The sequence below is a fragment of the Schistosoma haematobium genome, chromosome 2 (assembly GCF_000699445.3).
Source record: "Schistosoma haematobium chromosome 2, whole genome shotgun sequence".
NCBI lineage: Eukaryota > Metazoa > Platyhelminthes > Trematoda > Strigeidida > Schistosomatidae > Schistosoma > Schistosoma haematobium.
The window spans coordinates 32,434,399-32,457,384 of NC_067197.1; the positions used below are offsets into that span (position 1 = coordinate 32,434,399).

General features: G+C 32.0%; 1 protein-coding gene across 1 annotated transcript in view; it reads right to left on the reverse strand.

Moving 5' to 3' along the window:
* Positions 1-22,986, reverse strand: part of MS3_00006740 (uncharacterized protein) — a 94,920-nt gene that overhangs the window by 52,565 nt on the left and 19,369 nt on the right. The window contains exons 11-15 of the mRNA XM_051214972.1: positions 15,725-15,817; positions 12,668-13,484; positions 7,757-8,056; positions 5,809-6,207; positions 1,687-2,127 (exon numbers count right to left, since the gene is read on the reverse strand). Of these exons, the coding sequence (XP_051068159.1) occupies positions 1,687-2,127; positions 5,809-6,207; positions 7,757-8,056; positions 12,668-13,484; positions 15,725-15,817 (2,050 nt within the window). The remainder of the gene's footprint in view (positions 1-1,686; positions 2,128-5,808; positions 6,208-7,756; positions 8,057-12,667; positions 13,485-15,724; positions 15,818-22,986) is intronic.

The window sequence follows — 22,986 nt, forward strand, 5'->3', positions numbered from 1 at the left end:
AGTTCCACCGTGAATAGACGTAATCAACTTGATTTCTTCTTTTACCTTAGTAATATGTCACAGGAACAAGATCTAACAGTGGGGTTGAGTTTTAAAACAATTACAATCATTAAGACATTACGACGTTCTCAGTACTACACGCTGATTACAATTTGAAATTTAGAGATAATAAGAAATATTAAAGTGATGTATCATGATCATATAAATATATATATATAGTTTAAGTCATATGCATTTTATAAAAAGACGGTTTTGTGGAGATTTTAGTAATTTAATAGTTGAATTCATGTGTCAATTAAGGCTAGACCACCATGGAAAACCTGGAAGAACTGGACGGCTCAGTGGTCTAGAGGATAAGCGTTCGTGCGCAAGACTAATAGGTCCTGGGTTCGAATCCCGTGAGGTGAGACCGTGGACGCACGTTGCTGCGGGGTCCCATGCTAGGACGAAACGGCCGTCCAGTGCTTTCAGGTTTTCCATGGTGGACTAACTTGAATCGACTCATGAATTCAACTATTAAATCACATGCATTTGTAAAATGTAGTTCAAAGTTTGAATGTTAAATAACTAAAACAAGGATTATTTAAAATCGAATGATAACTAAATTATATATAAATTCTAATTATAATAAATTAGAATTTGAAACAAGAACTTTATCACAACATTGTGGAGTTTTATTCTCTAAGCTGGACGATTTGGTCATGGAGCTTAAATCGTTATTTTGAACGACGTCATCAGCACAAACTTTATCCCAACTCCTAATAAACATCAGACTTTCTATTTACAAAAAAACCCCAGAAAGAACTGTGATATTGAGATAATGTTACTTTCAATCATTGTTAATAATCACTTCAGGTTTTTAAAATATTCAGTAAACCATCTTACACATAGACAATTTGATTGGTTCCGCTTATACATTCTAGAAAAGTTGATTAAATCTTTTGACTGTCGATTAACTATCTGCAGAATTACATAAATTAATTCCACCCATTCAGGTTAGTTAAAACTAATTAATTACATCTGTTCATTACATTATTACTCAAGTGCTCCTATAAAAATTTATCAACCAATTGCATTGTTATATAATATGAAATTCAATTGTTTATCTTATTCTGTTTATTCTCCTTCATGTCTATCCATTGAGGTAACGTGACGTAATCACACAATTGTGACGTAATATTTAGTTTCAAGTGGAACAATTATTACTAGAGTTATACGTCCTCTCGTTATGTAACTTGACGATAAGCTTCTTTTTTAAACAATATACATTGTTCACCCACCCTTAATTGCAAATCTTGATTGCTCCTTCGAATGTACGTGTTTCCACACATACATGTAAATTGATAGACGTAATGGGATGTGACACAATCGCTTATTAAAGGTAAGTCTTAACAATACGAACAAAAACCTCATTGTATTAATATTTCATTATTAAAGTTGATATTTAAATTAATTTGTGAAAAAAAGCTTTATCCATAAAATATACTACAAAACGACATACATAATAAAAATAAAAAGTAAATCTAAGACCATTGGGGTTCTTAGAAAACCCCTGCTGGTTACATTTCAGAATAGTGAGAAAACATTAACTCAGAATATATACTTTAATGAATAGTTTGCTTATTACCAAACTAGTGATATCTATTTAATAAAATGCTAAGAAAAAAAAAACCAAATTCTACTCACTTTTAAGTACAATCTTTCCATATGTTTGAATGATGCCCTTTGAGCTTTCCACTTTACAGCAATAATCCCCTTCATGTTCAGTAGATACACTATTAATTGATAAAGTAGCTAGTCCATTAACAAAATTAGTATTTATGTTCAGCTTCTTAGCTTTTTCAGTGTCTAATAATTCATTATTTAAAAACCAATTAATTTGTAATGACAATTGATCCCACTGATTCATTGGCAACGGAGATAAACGCGGTACTGATGACGGTGGTGCAACATTTTGATTAATAGAAGTTCTATTGTTGTTGTTGTTGATAGAGTCGGTGATTTTGTGGTCTTTAAACGGTAGAATTTCTAAGCAACATGTCAGTTTAGTTCGATCACCTTTTGAGACGTCTAATAAAGTAGACAACCCTCTTGAGAAATGTACAGCTTTAACTAAAGATAAGGATCCTTTTAAAGGAAAATATTTAATGAATCATTTTGAAACTATACCATAAAACAATCATTTGTTACAAATTCAACAGCACACAGAAAAAACACAATCAACAAATCGATTACTCTATTTACAATACTGTTCCGACGACAACAAAAAATATTTTCAGCAAACCAATTATTGCATATAACCAAATCAAAGATACACGACATGAATTAAAACATTGAAATATACAAAATAACCAAATTAAATATAAGTATGATTTGTGTTTAACACATAACCAGACACCAATGTAAACATAAACAATTCCAAATAAATAAACATGAAAATCAGATAATTTCACTAGTTTAGGGAAAATATGAGTAAAGAGTTCATTTAAATATAAGTTTTGATTAAGTTTCTTTTTACTAAGATGTAATTAATTAAATAATTGACTATTGACGATTGAAAATTTGTGACAAAATAATTTCCAGTAGAAACCTGGAAGCATTGGACGGCCACTTCGTCCTAATATGAGACTCCTCAGCAGTACGCAACGGCCACCCAGTGCTTCCAGGATTTAAATGGTAGTCTAGCTTAAATTTACTTATAAATTCGACAATTACAAGAAGTTACTACGATTTCCACAAACTCCCCATTCTAACATAATTTCCAGAATAGTACTGTATATTGAATTAAAAAATTTTAAATACTGTTTTAGGGATTATTATATAGTTCCTCAAAATAAACGAAACGTGAGACTGATCAATTGCAGTCTTAAATAACAATGGGAAGACACAAGTAAAACAACACCAAGTGACTTTAAACCTCACCCCATTGCACAAACAAGTGGTTATTAGGACTCAGTAGCTAAATGGAGAACGCGATGGCATTTGGAGAGAACGGCACTGGGTTTGTGTCCCGGAGTAAATAATTACTCTGGGATTCAGGTACATCAAGCTGACGAGTCCCAAATGGGACGAAACGTGCGTCTTGTAATCCACTGCTAGCCACTATCCATCTCTAATTAAAAAGCTTGTGACTTAAGGCTATATCGAGGCAATCCGCACAGGATGCACATATGCCAACATGAGACTGATCAATCGCAGTCCTAAATAACAACGTGAAGTTACAAGTAAAACAATACCAAGTGAATGATCCATTCTTTTTGGTTGTTAGACAGTGATGTCATTCTGTATAATTTTACCAAATTAAAAAGCATAGCTGTTATACAGTTCAGATTTTAGCTTATACAGTAGAGCTATTTAATCAGTTGAGTTGAAGTATTCAAAGAAATAACTGTATTCAAATGAAATACATTTTTTCTTTTCAGTTGAACAACGTTTATATGATAAAAATGAACTTAGACAGTATCTCAAATATATGATCTTTGGAAATGGAAATGAGTAACATGAAGAGATAAATTTATAGTATATCAGAATTGATAATTAAACAAGAAAAAATCACTAAACATAACATTAAAACATTCTTTTTGAACAACATTTATAATTACAACAACACTTATACTCAATACAGTCATGATTAACTAACCAACTTGTATCTCTAGATTACACGTAAACCTGTATCATAGCTAAATAAAATGTTAAATGTTTAATTTAACAGAAAAAAATACATGATAATACACATGAAAATCATACAAATTAACATATCTATCTAAATTAACGGTTGACTTGAAACCAGAATTTCTGCATACAAGGAAAAAAGTTAGTGAGAATTTAATAGTTGAAATCATAATTCAATTGAAGCTAGACCACCATTGAAAATCTGGAAGCACTTGACGGCCGTTTCGTCCAAGTAAAGAGCTTCTCAGAAATGAACGTACACGATCCCGTACCGCGAGATTCAAACCCAGGACCTATCGGGCTTGCGCGTGAGCGCTTATTATCTAGACTACTAAGTCGGCATTCAACGGTGTTAATGTCTAACTTCAACCAGTTCACGAAATCGCTCCACCGTCCACCATTGTCATCAGTGAGTTACTATCTCACAACAGACCCAGTTGAACTCCACTGATCACGGTTTCCAGGTTTTCCATGGTGGTCTAGCTTCAACTGACTCGTGATACCAACTATTAAATTACTATAATAACCACAAAATCCCTGTCTGATTAGATTGATATTTGCTGGAATAAAACACCCAGACTGTAACAAATTTTCAAACAACGATCAAATAAAGACCAATTTTGCTTGTAATCTATATGTCAATAATTCTATTTTTACCATTATTCAGAATATAACGTAAACACTGGTAACGGTTATTGTTTAATTAATTATTTTATTAAACTATGTCGGTGGAATTTAAAATGCAGTGAACGACAGTATTTATCTTATTAAAACCTAATTAGAAGATTATCAATATCTAACTTCCATAATGCTTAAAATTGATGAAAAGAAAACCTCTAAGCAACTATATAATGAATGCACCATGGCTTGTAAGATAAATTACACAATAAATTTGCAATGTTGCGGTATATAAACAATTTTTGGCTACTCTAAAGGTAATCTTGTAAAATCCAAAAACAATTATATGGTTCAAAATAGCGTTAGGGTTTAATGTTAGGAATTAAGTTTTAGACTGAGGGTTAGAAGTCGGGTTTAGGGTTATGTATTACAGTACAAGCTGAAATCAACTGTAATTCAACAATACTCAATAGTCATATAGATGAAAGAATTCTAAACAAAAATCTAAGAGGCCCAATCTTTAATGTTATATATTATTAATTTATGGATTCAATTGCACCGAAACAGCTACTAGCGATGTGTATTATACATGAAGGCTATTGATGTTATTCAATTGAGGATCAAATGTGTTTGAGTCGGTAAAAAGTATTATAAACACTCTTAACCCTTACCCAGTTATTAGTATTGACAACCAACCGTCACTTATTTACATATAGCGGTTCGTTGCCAATGTCAAAATTATTTAATAACTGAATATTTATTATTGGGTACGGATTAGCTGATACATCACTCAAGATCATCCGTGCAATTTAGAGCTATCAGTAAATGACAAAGTTCATAGCACTGTCTACAGCTTCCATAAGTTTACATTTATTGTCAGTATCTGAGTGCATGAATACATTTCCTTAGGTAAAGCACAACTTGAAACTGTGCTACAACAAACTTTTTTTCATTAAAATAGTTATTCTATTTATCATCGGACTTTTTGTCTTGTTTAGTATTTTGTGATATTAAATGACTGTTTTAACTGAATCAATTGTAACTTGATTCGAAACAACAACTTCTTATTCAAAAGTCACATGTTTTGGCAAGTGAACCACCATTATAGATAATTAATCACTAAAACTGCGTATCATCCTGCTTTGAAATTACTCATGAGTGACCCACAAGGAACCCAAACCAAGGCTTTTATATCATGCATCCATGAGAACACCTCTGAGGTACTGATATTTATGACTAATATGATACAGTTTCATATTGAATAGTCAAAATCAAAACTCTAAAAAATGAATAGTGAATTGATATTCTCTGTACATTCAACACCAATAATAAATGATGAAGATTCCTTTGTTATCAACTTAACTAGGTACAGTGATACCAACTTTAACTGGTATTAAGTTTACACCTATCGAATAACCTTATCACCATGTACTTTGACGAGTAATATAATAACATCTAACATACTGAACAAAGTTTAACAATATATTTATTAAACAGTTGTGAATTAAATCAAATTACCTGAAGACTCATAGATACCAGTGTCAGATTTTATACGACACCTGTATATACCTTCATCTGTATTTTGAACATTGTCTGTCGTAAGAACACAATGATTATCCATTAGATATGTCCGCCATATTGTTTCACCACGCTGAAACTGATTTCCTTCGAAATTAGCTAGTCTACTAGATATAGCTTTATTGACAGACTGTTTCGGAACTGTTGTTTTCATTGAGTAAATTTTTTGTTTGTCATGTAACCAATCAACAGATATTATTGATCCTGTCTTTATTACAGATGGTAATGGGCAACGTATAACAATTGGGTCACCAACAAATACCATACCAACTGTTTGATTATTGCCAAATACAAGCGGTTGTTCATTAACTGGCACAGAAGGTTGAATCTGTATTGATCCTTGAATACGAAAAACATTCAAAATAATATTTTTATGCGGTTGTTTGAGAGCGATTTGAGTGCAATTAATCTGACACTAATTCACTCTTAACTGAGCTTAAGACTCTCGACTTACATATTATAAGAGGTTGATATCATACGAAGCAAAATCTCACGAAGAAACTGAAAATTCCCTTATGGAACAGATCGTGAAACATTAATTCAGAAGTTATTAGAAGACTAGGTTATTGATCGAATTACAAATCATATTAGGTCATCAAAATTGTAGTTTGTAAACACAATATTTAATCAAGATAGACAGTAGTTCCTTATTACGTAACTAATGAAGGAATCATATTAAAAACGAATATCACGAATCGAACAATAGATAGATATTTATTCCTATGATCAATCCTAAACATCTGCATTCTTAAAAGTAACTTTTTTTCTTTATCACACATTTAATTATTTATTTGTTTTAACACATAGATATTGGTACAAGGAGGCACCAAATACATATACGCCAGACAAATCTCATTTGATATGTGCAAGGGCTGTGATACTGCCCGGACGCCCAAACCGAAGCAGGTGGTTTTCTTAGGAGGCCACACCCGGAGCCTTCGACCTGAAGGTCTGATCCACAAGGCAGTGAAGCAACACCAGATGCAGTCCTACAACAATTGGTTCATACACCATTTGTTCCCTCAGGATCCTGGAGACCATGTGCATCATTGGTTTGGAATCAGGGTTTTCCAACTCCTCTAGGTGGACTCTCCATGTCCACCAACCGGATTAAATCACCGGAAATTCGCTTTTCGTCCTCTCAATTTCGTAAACAACACCCTCGCCACGAGAAGGCAGTGAGTAGGACTTCCTTGGCAGAGGCTATATACGCGTGGCCATTTGAGAGCATTTCGAGAGGGAGAGCGGACTCTCCCCACTCTCGATCGTACCAGGGCATTTGGGGGCTATCACACATTCTTCATTTATCTTATTAAGTTGCAGTTTGAACTCACAAGAATCAACTAAATAATGAGTGACAACACCTGTTGGTTAATTCTCAAGGTAACAAACAATATGATCTATAGTTCCTTCCTTTCTTATGAATTTCACGTATGTCAAATAAATCAAGAATATAGAATATGTTCATGGTGGATGGAAAATGACTAGGTTTAGATCATTATACCAAATAAACCACCTGGGTTAATTTAGCGATTTTATTAAATTAGTTGTGACGTTATAATGTAGAATATCTACCCTTATTTCTTTAACAAATTCCTGGTTTCAGAATAAGTAACTAGTACGATAAGTGCAATATGTATAAATATATGTATCTCTGGAATTACCGGAATGCAGACATATCCAAAAGGATGGATTTGGATCTCAACCTAATTTAAATCAGATTATTGTAACCCAGGATTTTGTTCCAAACTTTACGTCATGACGACAGATATCACAATTGTTGTTAATTTTATTTATAATGCTGTTTTCTTTAATTTCTGTCAAGATGTTACAGTAGGCCATTTGTCAAAAACATATTAAAATGTTATCGATAAAGGGTAAAACATACTTCTCGTTTTAAGTATTGTATTTGTTACATGATCCCTTATTTCACATTCGTAAACTCCCTTATCGGAAATATGTGCATTGGCAGAATACAACATACTTCTATTCATATCTGTATCAATTCGCCAGATCGAGCGATTTATTGGTGAACCATTATATGTCCATTTTACATCGGGAATGATACATAATCCTTCATAACCGACTTCAATCGTAATTGGTTTAAGGAGTCCTGTAGATGTATCTAGAGTTTCAATTTCTAAATCAAGTTTATCCTCCAGAATATTCGGGATTATAGTTAAAGAAGCTTGTAATAAAAAAATGAAACAGCTAATTTTCAAAATGGTATGATGTTATTAGTACTACAAGTAATACAAGCCAATAAGTAAAAATTTATTATTTTAACAAATACAAGTATTCAGGGTCTTTATCAGAAATGTTTAGATCTCTATCTATAGCCTTGTACAGTACATCATTATCTTGTAAAGAAACTATAGACAGAAAATCATTATCGAATAGATACAGTAAATCACGACCGAGAGACAACCGGGAAACTCGAAAACTCAAAAATCTTTTCCACCATCTCAAAATAATTATAAGCTGGGATACAAAAACACGGTAAATAAATTTTCCAACTTAGGGAGTAACGAACATTTCTTATTCTTACCAGTTTCGAACAGTGTAACCAGAAACTTTTAACAGCCTTTATCATAAAAATTTATAACAAGTTTATATTTCATATGACCCCATAAAGCTTATTTGATTAGTCGTTCTTAAAGATGTAAACGATTTTGTGTATATACCCAAATCAAGAGAAACACCCTATGTCCATTTTAACAGTGGCTAAGCATGAGTAATATTTATCAAAAAGAGTCCTTGCTAATACATCCTTATGAGAACGTTAACGAGAAAGTTTTCTTCGAGCAAGCCTAACAACCGATGTAGATCCTCAGAATATGTAAATTTCAGTATATAATACTGATTGTACAACAGTTATTGAGTATTGAAATATAATAATTATGTTAACGATAATTGGTACGAATAGTTCAATGCTCTCCAATCGACGATTAGAAAATACTAGTATAGGGGTTGTGGAGATTATTAAGTTTTTGATTGAGATCTTGAACCAATTAATGTTAGACCATCACAATTGAAAACCTGGAAGCACTGGACGGCCGTTTCGTCCTATTGTGGGACTCCTCAGCAGTGCGCATCCACGATCCCACGAGCGGGATTCGAACCCAGGGCCTTCGGTCTCGCGCGCGAACGCTTAACCAACTGGACTACTGAGCCGGCATCCAATGGCGATAGTTTCTAACATCAACCAATCCACGAAATTGCGCGACCAACTTCCATTGTACTTAAGTAGATAGTTAATTAACCTTCGTAGCATTTTCTCCAGATATGGTGTCAGAAATACTTGACTGATGTACAGAGAACTTTCACTATGAAATCAATATTAATACACCCAGGTATCAGTGTTCTCGAATAACTATTGTTGATTTGTTGATAATCGTATTCTTGATCAATCACAATCAAAACTGTCTAAACTGTGACTCCATAACCGAATTACCAAACCAAAATAGTTTGTCAAAATAACTCTATTAATTTCCTTTCAACATTAAATACCATTTTAGTTTGATCTTTTGTACTTTTACGACAGCTATTATTGACTTTTTTTCTTGTATACATTTAAAATGCAATACATTCCGTGCTGAATATCAATAAAGTAAATTCAAAGATAGAACATCAAATTTTACTGTTTATATCATATAATTAGAAATCTAAGGTTTAGGTATAAAAAGTGTACAAAATTTTATATAAGTCCTGTCAAGTTTACAAGATGTTACCTAATCAAGATCTATTATTTTACAAAATTTATTCTCTATGCAACAAGGATTGATACCAAACAAAATAGCTTTACATGTATAGGGATTTAATGGTCTAAACAAGTTGGCGACTATTAATTTCTCAACGTAGACGCAAATGAATCTTCCTATGAAGGTTTCGAACCTGTCTCAATGGCTAACTTTATGCATACCAGATATTTCTTGTGCTAATCGGATATAAACCATTAATGACTGCACTAGTTCCAGCTGTTGTGATCAAATATATGGGATTAAAACTGATTATATATCTTGACTATGTCAGTGTAAAATGAAGCTAGAAACCTGGAAAAAAACGCATGATTAAATATTTTTCATATTTAATCCAAAAGATGCTCCTCTTTAATATCTCGGTATATTCGGAAATGTTATCCCAATGAAATGGAGAAGACAATACATTTCTCTGTAGTTAATGTTATCGATATAAAATAATACTTATTAGATAAATAACATATATACTATTATCAAGATGGTGGAGAAGATTTATAACTCGGGTGGATGATTTTAATGGAGTTTTATTCTCTGAGCTGGATGGTTTGATTGTGGAGCTTTCATCGTTCTTCTGAACGATATCATCAGCACAAACTTCTACCTGAAGTATTATTATCAAGAAAATCATTATCACAAATGTAGTGATTTGCATCTGAAATTAATTAAGGTCAATAAGTATAAAATAGTCAATGTAAGTCACATACAACGTTTAACATACTCTTTCTTTCTTAAGGTTAAATATTTTTTTTCTACAAATCTATTCTACATTGATTTCAATAAAACAAACAAACAAAAACCAGATGATTGTTTAACTGATTATCATAAGAATAAGTTTTTCAATGATAATCATAATTCAATTGACTTGGATATTATTGATCATTTGAATGATCAATTCAAGGCATACTCAATTGTTTGAGGTTTTGAGTAAATAAATTACTGTTATAATAACAATTTGTAACTTGTGACTTGAATGAAAACTAAGTATTTGTAGAAAACTATTAAAATAATATTACTGTATAATAAAGAAGGGACGGATCGAGAGAAGAAATTTCTTTGCAATTAGTTTTTCATCATGGCTTTACACTAATATACATAGATGATTTGCAATAATGAAATAATACTCATCGAGTAGATATGTTACATAATGATTATACAATGACATATCGATTATAAATTAACATTGAGTAATTGGAAGAAGTTGTCACATGGTTTACGAGTGCGTCTTTTGTACATTGCTAAAGCCATTGCAATCCATGTTCACAAACTTAACCTTTGCATCCAAAAGAAGTTTGTACAACCACTCTCGTTACCTTGTCCATTGGTATAGGGAGAGTTTTTAGCAGAACTCTGATAAACTATTCCCGTATTTCTTCCATTTTTTGTATTTTTGTATTTTACTTATTCTCAAAATCCGTTTCTTGATTCTTACATATCTACTACTGACTATTCATCATAATATTTTGTTAGTTCCTTCTCTTCTTTATATATTATGCAACGTAGCAACTACTTGATTTTCGAATAATTAATTTGATTATTATTAACTCTCTTTCTTCCAATTACTCAATGTTAATTTATAATCGATATGTCATTATATAAATATTACGTAACATATCTACTCGATAAGTATTATTTCATTATTGTAAATCATATATGGATATTAGTGTAGTCATGATGAAAAACTAATTGAAAAGAAATCTCTTCGCTCGATTCGTTCCTTCTTTATTTACCAAATGTCAAAATGGAAATTTCCACGATACTGTATAATAAAATCTAAGAAAATTCAACTTAACAACTGTGATATTTTGAATTCACTGAAGAATGAAGAAAAATGAACGTCCTTAATTTTACACTAATTCATGGCATAACTATAAGGTTAAAAAAACCCTCCATTTTAAAACATATTAGGCGAATAGTAAGCAAGAATGAAAGTAACGAAGTGTTCACAGATAATCTTTTCACCTCCAGTAATCAATGAGGTTCAGAGATGTTAATGAGCTGTTCGAATATTTTAATTGTCTACGAACCCAGTAACATGATCACTTTTATCCTGAGTTGCTCCAAAAACAAACAGTAACAGTTCATTACAGTAAGAAGCCAGGTAATTTATCTTAGACAGTCCAACTCTCTAACTTTATAAATAAACGCTTTGATTTTGTAAGGGCTGGTACTATGTCAAGTCCACAATAGTTATTCTAGCCTCTGGACAGATCAATCTATTCATTCTTCTCACTCTACATTTCGATCTTGTTACTTATTCACTTATTAATTCTGAATGTTTATTTATATGATCCTATGAGTGCTAATTATTTACCCTTTTCAATATGTGTCTGTAATTGATTTTTGTCTGAATTTAAATATCGATTCACGCTTGGTTAAATAAAGTTGGCTAACATGCCTTATTCAATCTGTTTCGCTTCCTTCACTCCGTCTCTTTGATTGTCTGTTCTGACCAACAATTGTACGAAATATACGTATTCAGAAATTTATTCTCGTATTTGACTTATATAATTCCGTTAAGTCGATAATTATGTGTGAGAATTGATGACATGTATAAGACGATGATGATAATCACACGATCGAATTGAAGTCAGATGAAGGGTCATTAAGATTCAAATAGTGCTTCTAATTTTTGCCGCTATGACAAATTAATCATTTCCATTTTTGAATAAATTTCGGTTAACTTATATACTAAAATGGTGCTTAGGTTATTGTATTATAATCACCACCTTATTATTAGTCCCGCCAGTTTCCATCACCATTGGATGCCGGCTAAGTGGTCCAGTAGGTTAAGCGTTAGCGCACGAGACCGAATGCCCTGAGTTCAAATCACACAAGCGGGATCATGGATGCGCACTGTCGGGAAGTCTCACAATAGGACGAAACGGCTGTCCAGTGCTTCCAGGTTTCCAAAGGTGGTCTAACATCAATCGGTTCATGATCTCAATCAAAAACATAATAATCTCCACAACCCCTATACTAGTTACGAATTACAATTATTTGAAATTTAAAAAGACAACATATTAATTACATCACCAACTTACCATTACTTTTCATTGCTTTCCCAGTTTCTTCATTTCTTATACGTATAGTATATAATCCAGCTCTATAAGCTGTGACATTTTTAATCATCAATTCAACAAAATCTATTTTAATATTTTCAACAATATCATTAGAACATGTTAAATTAATTCTTTCTTTTAAACCATAACTTAATTGCCCTTTGATTAATTTAAATGGTCTATAAAACCATAAAACACTAAAAGCATCTCTAGATGATGGACCATTAAAATAACATTGTAATTTAATTATATCACCAAGTTTACATTGTATATTACTTAATGGTTTAATAATTCTCCATGTTGAACATAAGATAGGTGGTGCAGAATTAATTTCATTGAAATTATTATTACTATTCATTTGTGTTACAGATCTATCTGAGTTTATATTATTTGGAAATGAATGATGTGTTAATGGTATTGATTTGAATGTTGCATTTACATTATTACTATGACCAACAGATGAATTCTCATCTGAAAATAATGGTGATGATGAACGTTTTGTAAGCGACTTTTTATCATTGTATCTTTGATCATTAATATTATTATTATTATTACGGGATTTTGTTACTAATTCAGATAGATCAACAGGTGATGCACTTCCCACTTGCATATTTAACATTAACATATCTAATTCTTCTTGTGATTCCTTGATTAAATTTAATTGAGAATTTAAATATTGTATTAACCATAAAACTTGTGGATATGTTGAAGATATCTTGCTTAAGTTTTCAGCATTAAGAGATAAACAATCAGGTTTTATTATAGCATAAATAGCTTGTTCCAAGTTATGACCATCAATCTAAAAGATGACATATGAAAAAAATGGTTATATTTGATGATTACAAGTGACAAATAGAAAGCTAGTAGGACATTTATAATACATTAACTATTTTAAAAACCTCAGCCGGTACACAATAAAACTTAGATATTCACAGTGACAGTGTAGTGAACAAGAACATGAGCGAGAACAATCAAATGTGTTTGAGCACAAAATTACAGAACATCTCATTAAAATCTGAGAACCATACAGTGACTACTTAATTAGCAAAATATCAATCAATTGTCTCAAATTTGATTGCTCCTTTTGCAAATATCAGCTCATCGTCTCAGATTTCATTACTCATGCGTTTTCATACCAAGTGTCTTCCGTTCCCAATCCTTCCTTTTCGATCTTCTACTGAAATACATTCTATTCCTGACCATAGTTATATACTACTTATATGGATATAAGCAGCTCACACCACAACAGCAATTAAAATTATGAGCTCACTCGGTTAAAATGTTTCATTACAAGAAATGGAATTCGTTTTCAAAACAGAATAGCATAATCAACTGTCACTACTGTATTAAGACGTTATTCTGAAAAAAAGTTTGGTTCAGACGAAGAAACTGTCATAAAGTCGTTTGAATGTAATTTGTAACTATTATAATTAGAGTATATCATATCTATTAATTTTGGTTCCAAATATTTGATTTACTTCAGGTTATGTTAGATATAAAGAAAACAAAATTATGATGAAACTAATATATTACAGACATCAGTTTGAAGTGTCCAGATAAAAATGGCCTTAGATAGAAAGTAAAGTTGAACATGAAAGAAATAATTTTCCTAATGTGACATCTAGCACAATTACGTTCATGGTATTCAATTTAATGATGTCCATTTACAAAAGAATAAGGACAAAGAAGTAAGCATAGTAACATCAATTCATTTAATTTTGTTAGGTTCGTATCAGTTCCTTACAACCTAGAATATTTTAAAATCAAAAGTAACATAACTTTAATATACGTATAACTGTAAAACAGGTTAGATGAGGATATGTATCATGACGAAGCGGTGACTCAAATAAATGCAATGAAATGAAAGATATACAAAGAGCGTTGTAAACATACTTAATATGTGAGAGAAGATTCTGGATCATCAGACATAGTAAAAAGAGATCATGGCACTGAAACAATTAATTGACTATGTCATATTCAGTTTAACAATATCTATTTAAGTTGAACGAATGATAAGTCAATGGTAGTAAATAATTCGTTTCTACTCTATAAAATAATTTGGTCAAAATGTACACTTCAGAAGTGTTGTAACACTGTTCTATCTGGTTATTAACGAAATTTTAGTTGAAGTTTGTTATTTAAATACAAATCTTATGATTGTAGGTTATTTTTAACTCCAGGTTATTAAAATTCGAAACTTTTTCAAAGGTTCTTAAATCCTTTTAAATTATGCACGACAAAGGAAGTAATGTTCTGTGTTTTTTCTCACCGTCACTAATACGTTCCCTATTCCGACCAATTTATTTCATGAATTGTCTTTCTGAATAAGTTGATGTGAAGTGTGGTAACTTAATGTGATGTACAGTTGTATCCGACATATCATTTGATTGTTTAATCCATATAAATAATTATATAATAAAACTCTCAAATAAACATTCCAATGGCACAGTAATACACAATCAATAATTCCTAATCCAAACCGAGTTTGTGAATCTCCATCGACTGAAATGGTTGGGCCAAGTGTTGCGTATGCCTGAACTCCGATTACCACGTAGCGCAAAGCTGACTAGTGTTGGGGATTGTTGGAAGAAAGTTAGGCGTGGCCAAACCAAAACATAGCATCAGTGATTGAAGTCACTAACTTCTGGTCTGAGCCATGTTGGGAGATGCAGACTACTTGGTTGGGGTCCACGTGACTATCGTAACCAATGGTTGGAGACTCTGGATGCCATGGCTCAGAATCGATCACAGTGGCGTAGGTGTATAAACTCTTTGTCTTCCATCAAACTATGAGATTAAAATCGCTTCATATCTTTCTTTCTACGAACTAATTTTTTCTTCCTGTACTATATCCTTATTGCAACCTTTCTTTTATATATTACCACCACTGAATTAACTACTTGTATGAATTCGGTGTTCATCTTGTGCTAATGAGGTATGACAACTTTGACCGATGCACATATGTGCCTGGTCCTACGTTGTAGATGACCAAGTGAAATAAAAAATCATAATCATTTTTTCAAAAAAATAACTATTTACCTGATTCAATGAAGACACTTGTTTACTGGGTTCAGATACACGATATAAATAATTCGATTTGTAGACATTCAACTCCGGAATAATGTTATAAGCCTAAAAATTTCATTAGGGTTAATTAAATGATAATGTTATGTAGTGAATAAATATGTTTGAAAAGAAAATTTGTGAAATGATTTTTATTGATCCTTTTCATCAGACTGATCGAAATTGATGAAATTAAATTCTCCTTCTCTCTTTCCCAATAAATTAATGTTGTCTAAGGGAAAGCATATATACACGTTACTTCAAAGGACTTCAACAAAGAAAAAGATTTCATTAGAAAAAAATAATCATAATCTAAGACCAATACACTATGCAGATTTCTATATAGAATTGCCAGATTGAAAAAATAGCTTTAAAACCTAATTCAAAAGTCTGCTTCATGTAAACATAACCCACGTTCCTACAACATTGGACTTACTTAGTGGTTTAGAGGTACGAAGACTATGCTTCGAAAACACAATAGTAAGCATTGCTGATACATATCGTCAAAAGTCAAGTTTCATGACTATAAATAAGTAGCGAACTGGCTTGTATTATAATTCTCCTCTAACCCAAGGATCACTTATATTAAATATGGTTGAGTCTAAGAAAAATTAAGCAAGGTTTTGATATCTATATTGAGATTGCCCTAATCGTTGATTCACTAGATGATAAGACCTGCTTAATTCACTCATAACAGTCGGGTTATGTGTGAGTAAACTAAGAGTGCTTTACATTTTAACAGAGAAACATTCAGTACAACTACTATTGTGTTGTAAATCAAGACGCCTATAAAATTATATATTTTGTCCATATCATTTGCCTAACTGAATAATATCATCTAGTCAGATTTTTGAGGATAAAATCTCAGATGACGAAAACGTCATCTCTCGGAACATATATATATATATAACCCTTAGAAGAAACAGTTGGAGTGATCAACACTGTCCAATACTACTGGATACAGCCGATTCAGATGACAGAACTTTATGACTCAAACTAAATCACCCAACTTTGAGATTAATTTTCGTGAATTTTACCAGTTTTGAACAAGACAATAATAGGCATATGTTCAATCTAGTTATTACTGTATCCTTGTAAACTGCTACTGATGTATCAGTATAGTGGTCGTGGAGAATATTAAGTTTTTGATTGAAATCATGAACCACTATACTGATAGTTAACATGTGCTCACTAGTGACTAGCTTCGTGAGGGAATTCTTGAAGTTCTAGTGAGAAGCCGTGAACATTGGAGCTAATCCGTGTCGGGTAGAGACAGGTATCTGCCTCAGTACAATGGAAGATGGTCGCACAATTTCATGAGTTGGTTGAGGTTAGACATTAACACCATTGGATGCTGGCTCAGTGGTCCAGTAGGTTAAGTGTTCGCGTGCAAGACTGAAGGCCCTGAGTTCGAATCCCGTGAGCTGGATCATGGATGCGCACTGCTGAGGAGTCCCACAATAGGACGAAGCGGCCGTCTGGTGCTTGTAGGTTTCCAACGGTGGTCTAACATCAATCGGTTCATGATCTCAATCAAATACTACTTATGTATTGAATAATCATAATCGCATACATAATATTGCTTAGTTAATTACTAGCATATACAAGACGTAAAATAATCGCCAGTTCAATGCATTAATCTAATGACACCTAAAACTGAATATGATAAATTATTAATAAAATAAGAATAAATATTCAAGAATTTACAAAGAAAATTATTAGTGTTATTAATAATGATCTAATTTTGAGAAATACTACTTAAATAAACAAATCTATAGTTATGTTTAATGTAATGTAAATAAATGAAATTCAAGGGAAAAAGAATGTTAATAACCGTTTTATTATTAATTTACTTGGAAATTCTCAACTCAATAAAACTAAAGTGTATACTACTTATTGTTTAATATTTATCTTAAGTTAAGTGGTTTAAAAAAGGTTAACGTTAGTAGTTACTTTTGACTAATAGAAAACAATCTAAATTACGTTTAAGAATTTATAGTATAGTAAGAAAAAGATACTTTGTAGACAACATGATATAATATTCTTGTGTAGGGTACTTTATGAACACATGTAATGAGAATAACTGTGCACAGTATGGGGGTAACAAGAAATAGACAGTTTTAAGTAAGCAATACAAATTCATTTAGTCCAGTAACAAAGTAAAGACGATTTCTAAGACAATCTATCTAAAATTTAAAGATCAGCTGTTGCATGTTATGAGATATACAAGTCCAAAATTCATCTAGATAATAAGTCCTACTAAAAATTTTGAATGTCACTAAATAAATACGATGATGGGTAGACTGACAAATGATAGTATATACAGGTTTCATAATAACAATGAAACAATTGTGGTTTAAGGGTATCAATCATATTTGCCGCTACATTGATGGACAGTTTTTATTCTTTCCCGCTCCATATTCCTCAAACGTATGGCTTAGTACTATTAATGATTGTTAAAATGATAGAATTGTTCATTATTGTTTCAGGATGGTTAAGAAAGCAAATAACTTGTGCAGCGACTACGTTTTAATAACAATAAGCTCTAGTAATCTCCTTATCACGCTAGTTTACATTCGATTTTGAACGTGGTTACAGCTAAAGATTATTTATTTCCCAGCATGCTATATCTTAATAATATTTGAGTGAAAATATAGCATACACCCAAATATATTGAGCACAAATTTCGATAACACTTCAACAAGTCACTAATTATTGTGGCAGGATCCACTTAAATCACTTTGGTTGGAACAGAAAAAATAACCCCATAGGTCTTCTCAACAGCGTTCTGTTCAGTATAATTTTCGTAAGAGTAAATTTTGAAACTTGTTATAAACATTATACATGACAAGAAAAATGTTTTAATATAATGCACAAAGATAACTTCAGATCAAGTGAATTAAAAGATAGAAGAACAAATATCAAGAGCATGGAAAAACAATTCTAGATGTTTAAGGCGAAAAATACTGTGTAATATCCAAGAGGTTACAAAGGCAACTATTTTGCAGTAAAGAGCTATGGGGAAGAAGAGTCCATTGAGCAAAAAAATAAAAACTATCAGATAATTTTATGAAAATTGTTTAAAAAAGTATCATTGAATTCCCGGATCTTAAAAAGATGTCGATCAGCATACTACCCATGTTCAAAATTTTCTACTAATTGTTCTTCAACACCTATTATCAGATATGATATGTCAAGAGACAACTTAATCGACTGCAGTGAGAATACCATGTAAAATTGGGTCTTTTTTTCCCGTTGTCTGTAACATGTAATCATATCTTGAAAAGGATTAGTTACATAACTTAGTCAATTAGTTACAAGTGCTTAATTGTGTGATATGGTGAATATGTGGTCACACAGTAAACTATTGATTAATTGATATTTGATACAACTCAATTCAAATCATAAAAATTTATATGTTAATTTGATTATAAATTAATTATGTAAAACGTAGTGTATGAAGATATAAGTTCGATTCATTTATGGGGTCAAATAAATCCATATCAGCAATCTTTGTACTCTTATGAAACATTGTCAGATTGATGGTTTTGAAAACTAGGTACAAGTCAGTTAAGTATTTATCAGACATAACAAAATGCATTACATCCGATTAGCAAAAATGTTAAGAAACATATACTTGATAAACGACTAATATCTTTTTTTTATAATAACAACCGATAGAGATGTCCTGAAATTTCTAAAAGAATAAACGTAAGTCACAGAACTCATTAACTAATAAATATTTAATTACCGTGCTCTGATGGAGGGACAATCTAGAAACCATATTATGCACTATAATCAGTTATATCATAAGTTAGGTCGACGAGTTACATGTCTTATGAAAGTTTGGTAGGAAAACGTCTCGTTGAAAACACTGAAGAACTATTCGTAATACATTTTATTACCTGTACAGTTGAAAATTATTAGTATGATGAAATAATGCTCATAACAGATGTCATTTGATATAATACTCACTAGGTTATTATATGATATTTATACGAAAATCTATCTTCACACTGACTTGCAACATATCCAATATTAATTTTGTTTCAAAATTATATCATATTTATTATGAGTAATACAAAATATCATGTTTCATTAATCTAGTGACTTGTGAATGATTAATCTGTATGAACTTCATATATGAAATACCTGAACAGCTACAGAAAACCCATTGCACGGTGTTACAAACTAATCTAGATTAAATAGTAATCACTAAATATCGATATAACTAAATAGGATTAAAACGAAGTGTGAAAACAATATTGAATGACCGCTTAAGTTAAATAAAAAATGATTTCAATGAAAGAATATCTATTCATTCTACTGTAAACTTTATGTGCGCCATTTAAACAATGATAAAACTTTCAAAAACATTTAGTATCCCATAATAACCATTATAACTCCTATTTACGACCACACTTTGAACAAAACAGAATTACATTTCATCATATTATTCAATAACTATATTTTATTCTGCGTAATTATGCATATTCGAGTTAAGGTGAGATATAATTTGCATGTTCCTTAAAAATGAAAAGGTTTGTTTATTGTTTACCGATTGCATTATACATTATCGGTTTAGACTTTAATCAATAATCATACCTGTTATCACAAGAACTAACAATAAACTTGCAAAGCGATTTAAATACATGCTCCTACATTAAATAACCTTTACGGATAAGTGTTACATTCAGTTTCTCGATCAGCTTATGTCATGTGGAACCCATATTCATATATCCTAATAAGCAATTCATTATACTTATCGAAATTATCATTAATATCGACTACTGAAATAGAAGTATGACCAACCGCTAGGTTGCAGTATATATTAGGTTTTCGAACATATCTCTATTTCCCATCATCTTTAAGCGCTCATCCTCTCCTTATTTTAGTAACTGGGATAATAAGTGATTAATTGATTGATGCAAATACTTGTTTATCAGTATTCATGTGTCAGTCAAAAAGTAATCCTGACTGTAAGGCTTTAGATTTATTGATTAGTACATACTCTACAAAATCCGAATCCAATAATCATTTATGATCAAAATGAAATTTATTCATGCCAATTATTTTTTAGCGTTTTTTTCCTGGTTAGCGTTTTTTTAGCGAGTTGGTTTTCTACGGGATGGGGTTGCTAACCCCATGCTCAACCCTCCTCCTCTATCAGGGCTTAGGACCGGCAGTAGCCCTCGGAGGGACTCCAGGCCTCAGTAGCAGTGGGTCTCAATTTACACAAAGGGGAAAGCAGGATTCTCCGATACAACACAGCATGCACCAATCTAATCACAATTGACGGAGAAGATTTAGAAAATGTAAAAACCTTTACATATTTGGGCAGCATCATTGATGAACATGGTGTATCTGATGCAAATGTGAAAGTGCGGATCGGCAAAGCAAGAGCAGCATATTTACAACTGAGGAACATCTGGAACTCAAAGCAACTGTCAACCAACACCAAGGTCAGGATTTTTAATACAAATGTCAAAACAGTTCTACTGTATATGGTGGAAACTTGGAGAACTACGAAAGTTGTCACCCAGCAGATTCAAGTGTTTAATAACAGATGTCTACGCAAAATACTTCAGATCCGTTGGCCGGACACTATTAGCAACAACATACTGTAGGAGAGAACAAACCAGATCCCAGTGGAGGAAGAAATCAGGAAGAAGCGCTGGAAGTGGATAGAACACACATTGAGGAAAGCACCTAACTGTGTCACAAGACAAGCCCTCACATGGAATCCTGAAGGCCAAAGGAAAAGAGGAAGACCAAAAAGAACACATTACGCCGAGAAATGGAAATAGACATGAGAAAAATGAACAACAATTGGATAGAACTGGAAAGGAAGGCCCAGGACAGAATGGGTTGGAGAATGCTGGTTGACAGCCTATGCTCCATTAGGAGTAACAGGCGTAAGTAAGTAAGTAATTATTTTTTAAATTTTCTGTACATCGGTATGTCATTTTTGACATGAAAAGTACTCACATTATACTGATTTGTTACTCTATTTTCTGATATCTGTTAATTATTGATCATTCATCATTAAGAAACATTGATTACATCGAATTAAACCGTCAGTCGCATGTATTGCATAGTCATCAAGTAACTGTCCGCCATAACAAGTATTAGTGAACTTTTAAACCCCAAGACAGGATGTTAATCTTATGGTAGAACAACCTATTTTACACTATTTCGTCATGAAGTCTTACATCAATCTACCTCAATTCCTCACTTTTGCATTTCATCAACTAATGACGCTTTCAGTAATACAGAATAATTTTAAACAATCTTTACCGGTTTTCATCTTTCATTTTGAGAGATTCCGCTATTTCAGATGAGAACCATTTAGACTGGCTTGTTGATAGTGTATGATATGAACCGATGTTACATACTGGTAGGATAAGTTTATAGATTATTTCACTGAATGAAACAATTGTTAAATGATATGTAGAGAGAATTGGTCGTATCTGTGACATGTCTTCGTGTTAAACTATTAAGAAATTATATGCAACTATAATTCATTTTATCCAACTGCCAAGTGAACATCACAAATATCATATCATTAAAACAATTAGTCCCTTTGATAAATTTCGATAATCCAATATCATATCATTTACAAGGATTAAGTAATACTTACCACAGATCTATTATCTTCACTTTATGTGGACTAATAACTATTTTAATACCAAATGAGCTTTGATAAAGCACATATTTCTTTTTCGAAAATCATTACTATTAAATTAGGGCCGGGGAATATACTATTCTTGAATACGATATTACAGAGCATAACCCATTTTTTGAAGTCCTCGGTCAGTATTCTGTCATTTGAAACTCTTGTGATAAGTACTTATCGACAATAACACAGAAGAAATGTACTGAAACATTAAACAGCACGAAGAATAAAGACTAAATATAAACACTAGAATTTAAACTGATACACAACATGGATTGTAGTTTACTACAGACCATACACAGCTGTTATAACTCTGAGACTACTAAACACATGCAACAGGAAAGCCACTGGAAGTTTGAACGACTCAAAAGAGGAGGACAGAAACTAATCAGAATGAAGATTCATATTCACCCCTTAGAAACGCGAAGACTTCAATCAAAAAATACACTCATTTACGCATTGATTTCTATTTATTATAAATTACATACAAGAGAAATGGACAACACATGTTGCAAGTTATTTCGAACGAAGTTCGCACTAATTTACTACATAGAATAATAGC